This window comes from Symphodus melops (genome assembly GCF_947650265.1).
Source record: "Symphodus melops genome assembly, chromosome: 18".
NCBI lineage: Eukaryota > Metazoa > Chordata > Actinopteri > Labriformes > Labridae > Symphodus > Symphodus melops.
The window spans coordinates 2,073,013-2,082,598 of NC_136708.1; the positions used below are offsets into that span (position 1 = coordinate 2,073,013).

The 9,586-nt window shown below is 41.4% G+C and overlaps 2 protein-coding genes across 3 annotated transcripts in view; both read right to left on the minus strand.

Annotated features, from left to right (window-relative positions):
- Positions 1 to 2,328, minus strand: part of gtf2h4 (general transcription factor IIH, polypeptide 4) — a 7,269-nt gene extending 4,941 nt beyond the window's left edge. For both annotated transcript variants that reach the window (XM_079367886.1, XM_079367885.1), the window contains exons 1-2: positions 2,184 to 2,328; positions 414 to 532 (exon numbers count right to left, since the gene is read on the minus strand). In XM_079367886.1, the coding sequence (XP_079224012.1) occupies positions 414 to 529 (116 nt within the window). In that variant the 5' untranslated portion in view covers positions 530 to 532; positions 2,184 to 2,328. The remainder of the gene's footprint in view (positions 1 to 413; positions 533 to 2,183) is intronic.
- A 500-nt stretch (positions 2,329 to 2,828) lies between these two features.
- On the minus strand, positions 2,829 to 5,093 carry polr1h (RNA polymerase I subunit H). The gene is made up of 5 exons (XM_079368473.1): positions 4,933 to 5,093; positions 3,957 to 4,076; positions 3,730 to 3,833; positions 3,504 to 3,613; positions 2,829 to 3,424 (listed from the first exon to the last, which is right to left on the minus strand). The coding sequence occupies exons 2-5, from the start codon at positions 4,072 to 4,074 to the stop codon at positions 3,400 to 3,402; spliced, it is 357 nt and encodes a 118-aa protein (XP_079224599.1). The 5' UTR covers positions 4,075 to 4,076; positions 4,933 to 5,093; the 3' UTR covers positions 2,829 to 3,399.
- Between the last annotated feature and the right edge of the window lie 4,493 nt (positions 5,094 to 9,586).

The window sequence follows — 9,586 nt, forward strand, 5'->3', positions numbered from 1 at the left end:
GAGTTCTCTTTAAAGAGACACCATGAACATCATCATCACATGTTAACCAGAGAGGGGAGTTCTCTTTAAAGAGCAGAGACACCATGAACAACATCATCACATGTTAACCAGAGAGGGGAGTTCCCTTTAAAGAGACACCATGAACATCATCATCACATGTTAACCAGAGAGGGGAGTTCTCTTTAAAGCGACACCATGAACATCATCATCACATGTTAACCAGAGAGGGGAGTTCTCTTTAAAGAGACACCATGAACATCATCATCACATGTTAACCAGAGAGGGGAGTTCTCTTTAAAGAGACACCATGAACATCATCATCACATGTTAACCAGAGAGGGGAGTTCTCTTTAAAGAGACACCATGAACAACACTGCAGCTCTCCCTCAGTATGATGCAGGTCAGTGTCTCACCTGTACACAGCCAGGCACGTCGCTGGATGGTTGTACAGACGGTCCAGGATCTCGGGGTTCAGCTCTCTCAGGTACTCATGCAGGTTCTTACACTGCAGCTGCACGCGCAGCTTCATTATCTGCAGCAGGCACAGAGAGAGGTCAGTGAACGCACCACGACAGAAACAACATAACTAGAGCTTTGTAATCCAGAAACAAGAGACTTAAAATGTTTAGTAAGCGGCTGGAAGAGGAGAATGAAGACAGGGAGGAGAAGCAGGAGGATGAGGACTGATGCTGCATTCAGGTGCTGCTGAGGTGGTCCAAGTCGCTCTTCCGACTTCAGGTTTACATGATTTAACTAAAAACTGTTTTGACGCTATGAAAAAGAACTGTCAGACATTCAATTTGAGCAAAAAGTTCAAGTGCATAAAAAAGTACGTTAATATTAACAAAACATATTTTGCCGCCTGAGGTGACGACGTGCTCTGACGTCAAGTCAGGCACCTGTAATTCTTTTGGACTCGAGCAGGTGTTCATGAAAGTCAAAGTCATCTTTACTGTTAATTTTCCAACATGTGCTGAACATACAGAAGGATCAAAAAGACGTTTCTATCTGAGCCGCAGTGTAAACTAACAGCAGAAAGTTTAAAAAGAAATATATAGGACAAAAATAAAAACACAGATTTACAAAAAGTGTCAAGATACTGTGAAAAGATGTGCATGGACTTGTATTAACCACAAATAAATAAATGTACGGTAATTACTTTACGAATGAATTAATAAATATTTGATTTTGTATTTTAAAAGTCCCTTTGTTTTATAAAGTGACTCAGAAACTCGTTTTTACGATTTGTCCGACATCACGTGAACGCAGCAAAAGAGCAGGAGGATGACAGAGAGTTCAGCCAATAATAATAATAATAATAATAATAACAATAATAATAAAAACAATAATTAGATGTTTAAACTTCAGTGTGATTCTTGTATAAATTAAACATCAACACCTTTGATTACAAAGAAAACGACGTCAGCTCATTTTTCTTTAATAGTTAAAACACGCAGTTAAACTAGACATGTAGTTAAACATGTAGTTAAACATGTAGTTAGACATGTAGTTAGACATGTAGTTAGACATGTAGTTAATCATGTAGTTAAACATGTAGTTAGACATGTAGTTAATCATGTAGTTAAACATGTAGTTAGACATGTAGTTAATCATGTAGTTAATCATGTAGTTAGACATGTAGTTAGACATGTAGTTAAACATGTAGTTAGACATGTAGTTAATCATGTAGTTAGACATGTAGTTAAACATGTAGTTAGACATGTAGTTAAACATGTAGTTAACCATGTAGTTAAACATGTAGTTAACCATGTAGTTAACCATGTAGTTAAACATGTAGTTAAACATGTAGTTAAACATGTAGTTAACCATGTAGTTCAACATGTAGTTCAACATGTAGTTAAACATGTAGTTAAACATGTAGTTAACCATGTAGTTAACCATGTAGTTAAACATGTAGTTAAACATGTAGTTAACCATGTAGTTCAACATGTAGTTCAACATGTAGTTAGACATGTAGTTAATCATGTAGTTAGACATGTAGTTAATCATGTAGTTAGACATGTAGTTAAACATGTAGTTAGACGTGTAGTTAGACATGAAGTTAAACAACATGCATGAGTTTAAATATGTTAAGTTTTCCTTTCAGTCATATGAATAATCAGCAGAAGCTTCTCGCGCTCAGCATGAAACATCATATTCATAATAATATTTATAATATTTACCTTCAGGATGCAGAAAGTTTATCAGAAGTCAAAACTGGGATTTATGAAGCGACTGAATATCTGCATTGTTGTTTTCAGGTGCTGCTCTGAGGATGACAGAGAAAATGCTTCCGGGTCCGAAGGCGACAGCTAAGCTCTCATTGGTCCTCGTCTTCTTCTACTCTTTTTATTTGTGAACAAGCGTAACTCAGTATCGCCCCCTGCTGGAAGAAACTGAAAACTCGCGCGTTCTGACCATAGAAAGTAAAAAGATACGAAGTTATAAATGATGATAAAGTGCAGGTTAAAGGTGGAAACAGTTGTGAATATAAAATGGACTTGAAACTTGTGTTTATAATTATTCTTAATACTTGACTTTTCTTAAAATTGTAGTTTATATATTGATAATTGGTTTTTATATTTTATTTAAATACTTGTTTTTATCCTTCTTTTTTTCCACACCAACGCTCCAAGACAAAGGGCAGCCCGGGTTCAAGTCCGACCTGACTTCTCTCCTGCATGTCTTTTCTCTCTCTCTCTCTCTCTCTCGCCCCTGTTTCTGGTTCTATCAAGCGTCCTCTATCGCTGAAAATCAGAGCGTCTTTTCAACCTATGAACAGGCTACATTTAAAGAAAGTAATCTGAATGAACTGACTTCACCAAACACATTTTTACTCATGTTTTTTTATTCATATATATTTTTTTATTTCAAGACATCACATAGACACGACAGACTGTTAAGCAGCTCAGGAGACTCTCTCTCATCTTACTTCCTCTTGTTTCGACTCTTTGTGCTCGCGTCTTCTTCAACACAGTTCAGTTTGCAGTTTGTCTGAAAGGCAGCCGGACTTCTCACCAAAACTCAAAGAAGAGAGAAACCCCATCACTTCTGTTTCAGCTGCAGCTGAGCCGTTACATCCCAGTTTGGTTTTTAGTTTGCTAATAAAGGCTGCTGATGCTGATTCAGGTATTCTAAAGGTTTTTCTCTATTCAGAAAACATGTTTCAGCAATTTTTTCCTTTTTCAAGTTCTCGAGTTCTTTGTCTCACAAAAAGCATTAAGAACAAAAATATATATTCTGAGATGAGTCGTTGAAAACGTGACGCTCACAGGGACAGGTATTCTTTGTGTCTCCAGGGATTAAACATACTGAGAGACAGACTGAGCACTGAGAAATGATTTCACAGATGAGAAGAGTGCCAAAAAATAAAAGAGAGATGGCGAGTTGGACGTCTTCTCAGGAGTCCTCCTTCTCCTGATACCTGTGAGACAAATGTGAAAACAATCAGAGGACGAGCCCACAATAAGACAAAGCTCACACGGCGTGTTCATGCTGCTTACCTGCAGTTTATACAGGTGAAGAAGACCGTCTGTCCCTCATCAGCTGACCTCATCTGCCTGGTGTGATAAATCATCCCCTCTTTGTTACAGCGAGAGCAGCGCCGGTCGATCTGCAGGGAGCAGGTCAGAACCTTGTTATGACAGCGCGCGCACACACACACACACACACACACACACACACATTTGCGAAGAATACAAATGTTTAGAAACAATTGAATAATCTTACCACAGGTCCCTTCAGCTCCGAGTCCACCTCGCCCTCCAGAGACATGGTCGACTGCTCCACGGGGTTAAAGACGACGCAGGAGCGGATCTCCTGACCGGAAAACTCTGGAACACATTAAAGGGGAAGTTTTTTGCTGTAAGAAATAAATAATCAAACACACAAAGAGTGTTGTTGTTGTCAGCATGAGTGGAGGAAATGTCAGGCTGAAAACCCAGGAGTGTCAGTACCTGCTACAGGGATGGTGAAGGAGCAGCGAGGGCACCGGACCACATCCTGCACACCGGGAAGAGGAAGGATGTTTCCACACTCTGGACAGAAGTTTGGGTCCCCGGAAAAACACGACATTTCTACAAAAAGGGAACCAAGCATCGGTACTGTCACTTTAAGAAATCATTTTATACACATGCATTTTCTTTTTGTCTACCTATCATGATTAGTTAGTTAGTTAGCATCAGCTTGATCATTTTGATCCCAACACACCAAATCACGGTCCAGCATCACTCAGCACACACACACTGAACGTCAGGCTAAACTACAAATACACTGACTTAACTACAAATACATTCAATAAACTACAAATACATTCACTAAACTACAAATACATTCACTAAACTACAAATACATGCAATAAACTACAAATACATTGACTTAACTACAAATACATTCACTAAACTACAAATAAATTCAATAAACTACAAATACATTCACTTAACTACAAATACATTCACTAAACTACAAATAAATTCAATAAACTACAAATACATTCACTAAACTACAAATAAATTCAATAAACTACAAAAACATTCACTAAACTACAAATACATTCACTAAACTACAAATACACTCAATAAACTACAAATACATTGACTTAACTACAAATACATTCACTAAACTACAAATAAATTCACTAAACTACAAATACATTCACTAAACTACAAATAAATTCAATAAACTACAAATACATTCACTAAACTACAAATACATTCAATAAACTACAAATACATTCAATAAACTACAAATACACTCAAGTAATTTGCTCTTTTAGAAACACTAGTTTTTCCTGTCTGGACAAACAGCTGGTCGGTGGTTGTCTTTACTAGTCTTGATTTAAAATCAAACTGAGACCGGTCCTGCCCTCTAATCAGGTGACAACAACACAGACAGCAGCTATGGCGTCAACATCCGGGTAACTACGTTACTTACCCTTTCAATGCGATAGAATAAATTTAATATCCAGAAATAATCCCAAACAGCGAGCATGTGTTGTCCCCTACAGAAAAAAAACATCAACAAGCATGGTCGAGTGGAATCTTCCCATTCTTACTGTCGCACACACTGACGTCATCAATGTGCGCAAACTTTATATTTCACTTTTGATCAGACGATGCGGCTCATTTCTCTCTTTCGTAGAATATTAATTATGTAAAGTTTTTTTTTAAGTGTGTTTGTACTTTCACTCTTGCGTCACGTGGGATGATGCAGACACAGCCGACGTTTCCAGAAGATTTAATGTTTGCTTTTTTGAAGGATTGAAAGTTGTCTCAGCTCCCCCTGCAGGAGAAACCAGGAAACTGTGACTTTGTTTGTAATACTATATGTATTTATTGATGTTAAAGGGGCCATATGATGAGACATTTTTCCAGTGTTTTTGAACATTTGTTTATGGAACATGAGTGACTACTGACCCTCAAGAGTTAAAATAAATCCATCCAGTCATTATTAGTTTGTGCTCTGCTGAACAACACAGAGAAAAATGCTCCGCTTTAAATAGATAGATAGATAGATAGATAGATAGATAGATAGATACTTTATTGATCCCGAGGGGGAAAAAAAAGTGCTCTCCTTGTGATGTCACAGTGGGATTCCCTCCTCTCCCCTGGTCTCTCAACCGCAAAACTTTAGTGCAGGTCCGCCATTTTTATTGTCTCTACATAGGATTGATGTGGGAAAACTCAGGGGGGAGGGGGTCGTTTTATTTAAAGAGACACACACACACACCAAACAGAGCGTTCTGAGAGAGCTGGTTTAAACAGGGTCACAAATCTGCTCTGCTGCTTGATTCATGTTATATTTGAACCAAAGAACAGAACATGTGTTTCATTTAGAAAACACTGTACGCTGCTGTGTGGATTAATAAATACTCTTTTGCCGGATAATCTTCCTCTGTTTTTACTTATTTTACAGGAGCAGCATGTAACTCTGACACCTAGTGTTTGCAATAGGTACTGCAGTCGAAATGGAAAACACTGTAGAGCACTGTTCGCCCGCCCCCTCTGGAGTTGAGGGACACTGAAGCAGAAACCACACATGGGTCATGTGAACTGTTTCATGATTTTCCAGTGTGTGCGTGCTCCTTCAACGTGTTTGTGAAACAGGATGTAGATCAGGACTCCCAACAGGATGGCAGGAAGAGGAAACAGAGAGAACTGCTGATGTCAGCGTGCTGTTTTAAATGTGTCAGTGTTTTTTTGTTTTCATCTGTCTGACCAGTTGACACTCATCTCCTCCTCTCTCTGCCTCGTCAGCTTTTACTGCGAGCACAAACTGACAGATCTTCATGGTCTCTGCTTCCTGCTGCCGTCACCTCTTCAACTTTTAACTGTGGAGAAAGAAGAAACAGCGCATCCGTTTAACTGCTTCCTGTACTATCTCCAGGACCCACATGAGAAGATCGGATGGCGCCAGGATTTTTTTCTCCTGGTGCTGAGGGGGAGCTTGACTGATATGTTCACTCACACACACACACACACACACACACACACACACACACACACACACACACACACACACACACACACACACACACACACACACACACACACACACACACACACACACACACACACACACACACACACACACACACACACACACACACACACACACACACACACACACACACACACACACACACACACCAAATATGTGAAGGGTTTAGACCAGTGGTGTCCAAACTTTTTTTCTTGCGGGCCAAAATTGTCGCGTTAGAATCGCTCACGGGCCACAGGGTTTGTTTTGTTTGTTTTTTTTAAATATTGGAAGGAACTTTTTGTAATGTAAATACACAATAACTAATTGCAGTGGGAAACTGTTGTGTTCTAATTTTTTGGGAAGAATAGTCAGGCTTTTATAGGTCTCCCTCGCTAACATGAAAAAGAAAAAAAAAAGAACGAAATATGCCATCTGATGAGGCCTGGGGCCAAAATCTTCTGATTCTTCGATTTGAAGTCAAGGGCCACAAAAAATCCACTCAAGGGCCACAAATGGCCCCTGGGCCGCACTTTGGACACCCCTGGTTTAGACAGATTCATGATGGAGCTATAGCGCCCCCTAGCATCGTGTTTGACTGATAGAAGCATTGTGGGTAAAGGCCGTTGCTCAGTCAAAATTGATGCATGTTAGAAAAACAACCTCTCTCGTTATGTTTCTGCTCATTGACTTGTGTTCGCCGATAGCTCGCCTGTGCAAACCGCCGCTCCTCTTCAGCGTCCAGCAGGACATGTTGGGGACACTTCAGAGGAAGATCAGGTGACCTCTGACTGATTTCATCATCTCTGCACATCAATGAAGACTCCAGCAGCAGACATATTTCAAAATAGTTGATTTAATTGATACTGTATTAAAGTTATAAACACATGGGGCAGTGGTTGAACACTTCACCATACAGACGCAGGAGGCGCTCGATCTCCTCGATAAGCTCCCGAGCTGATTACAGTACAGTGATAACGGTTTCTCTTCAACAAACCGAAGCTGGTTCGGAGGTCGTGTTACAGGAAATCATCAAATCTCATCTGCAGCTAAATAAACGTGTTAGAACTTCACTTGGATCAGGATCAGCTCAATCACCTGAAGCCGTCCTGCTGGTTAAACTTTCATCCTTCATGTGAACAGATTCTCTCTTCACGGAGTTTCCTTCAGCATCACATTTCAAGTTTAAATTAGAAAAAAACAAAACATTAGAAACTAAATTAATTCATCCTAACTAGTCCAGCTTGAGCTGCAGATCCCCTCCGGATGTTTCAGACTCAGAACCAGGCGGGTCAGATCGCAGCGTGTCGAGGGTTAAATGTTTAGACTTTAGGGGCGTGTCCACCGGATGATTTTTTTCTGAGCATCAACGTCTTTTTTTTTTTTTTTTAAATCGTTTTCATTGAGGAGCGTCGGCAGCAGAAAGTCGCCACAAGACTTAAAGAAAGGCGCCGTTGATGTCCCCGGCGCTCTTTTTCAAGTTTTGATCACAGCTGTCAAACTGCAACAGACGTGACCGCTCAAAAAACACGACTCCAAAGACCATCAGGAGACGCGGCGCGGTGCGCATCAGGAGACGCGGCGCGGTGCGCATCAGGAGACGCGGCGCGGGAGGAACGGCGGTTAAATGTGATAACGGTAAAACGCCACGTGCGACGCACCAGAAGGAAATCATTGATTTGCTGGCTACAATTCAATAACAAAAATTAAAATAATTAATTTGTCCCGGGGGGAATTCAATTTTTTTCTTGGCGTGATTTCCCCAAAGATAATCCCCGTAGTTTTGTTGTCATGGAGACGGGACGACGTGCAGCACAGTCAGCGCTTTTCTGCCCCGAAAAAAAAATGCATCCGGTGGACGTCAGCGGTTACTGACCTGTTCATCTGAGTGGTTAAAATGTCATCAAAGATCCGGATCTTTCTTTAAAGTGATGAATTAAAGAACGATCAATCGTTGTAATAACATGAACGAGGGGCGCCGGATGGCCTCGCGGTTATGTTGCACGTGCCATGTACAGAGGCTACAGTCGAACCTTTCCTGCATGTTGTCCCCTCGCTCTCTCTCCTCCCGACACTTCCTGTCTCTCTTCAGTGACATCGATAAGAGAGGGTCGATCACGGGTCAGTAAACGTTAAAACATCAAGCTACTCGTCGTCTTGTGTTTCAGAGTGTTGTCAAGTTTTGTCATATTCCCAAAGTTTGTCCCGTTTTTTAACAAACAGACGCAGCAGGATATAACCCGACCACGGATCTTCTTCTCCACTCTTAAGGACACACTGAGATTCTGTTCAACTACACGTATGATATGAAGACATCCCACCCCCCCCCCATTTCCCCCCTCGGACAGAGATGGCGCGTGTGTGAACGACCAGCTCAGCGTTTATTCATCTCTCACCTCAGTCACCGAGCAGACGTTTGTGATCCTCTTATTCTTAACAATGCAGAAGCTGCATTCTTCCTGACGTCCAGCAGGGGGCGACGTCACTGGTTGGCAGCTTCTCTGCAAGATTTCGAACTTCCCGGGTTTAAAATTCTGTTACCGTGACGACCCTGGTGCATCGAGAGGCATGTCGATTAAAAACTAAGTCGGCAAAGTTTGATGTTTTTTTTGTTGTTTTTTTTAAGGGTTACCGTGACAACTTAGACGAGCTGCTCGGTGACTGAGATGTGCGAAGCCGCTCGCGGATCAGGACGCGTTCACGTCATGAAGCTGCTGGAGAGCGGCTCTAATGGTAAACATCAGGGCTTGTTTACCACTGAAGCTCGCCGCTCTGCTTCTGATTAGTCTGATGGCTTTAAAACGGCGAGCTCAAAACAATAGCTTCATTCAGAAGCGTTGTGAAATGTTTCCCCACAAGATTTAACACACAACACGACCGCTCTCCCAGGTCGAGGATCACCGACGCTGGCACGTCCTCCTCCCCGAGGATACTTCAAGTTATGTTCTGCTACCGTCCTCCGCACGCCGCTGGACGTGGCGCGTCATCCACAGGAATAAAAACAACAAAGTGAAGAGAGACGGGGCGCAGGAAACAAGCTGATCGCTAAAAGTCTGAGCTGCTGCGGCGCCCGCTCGACTGAACGCCAGCACTCGCCTCGTCTCCTGCA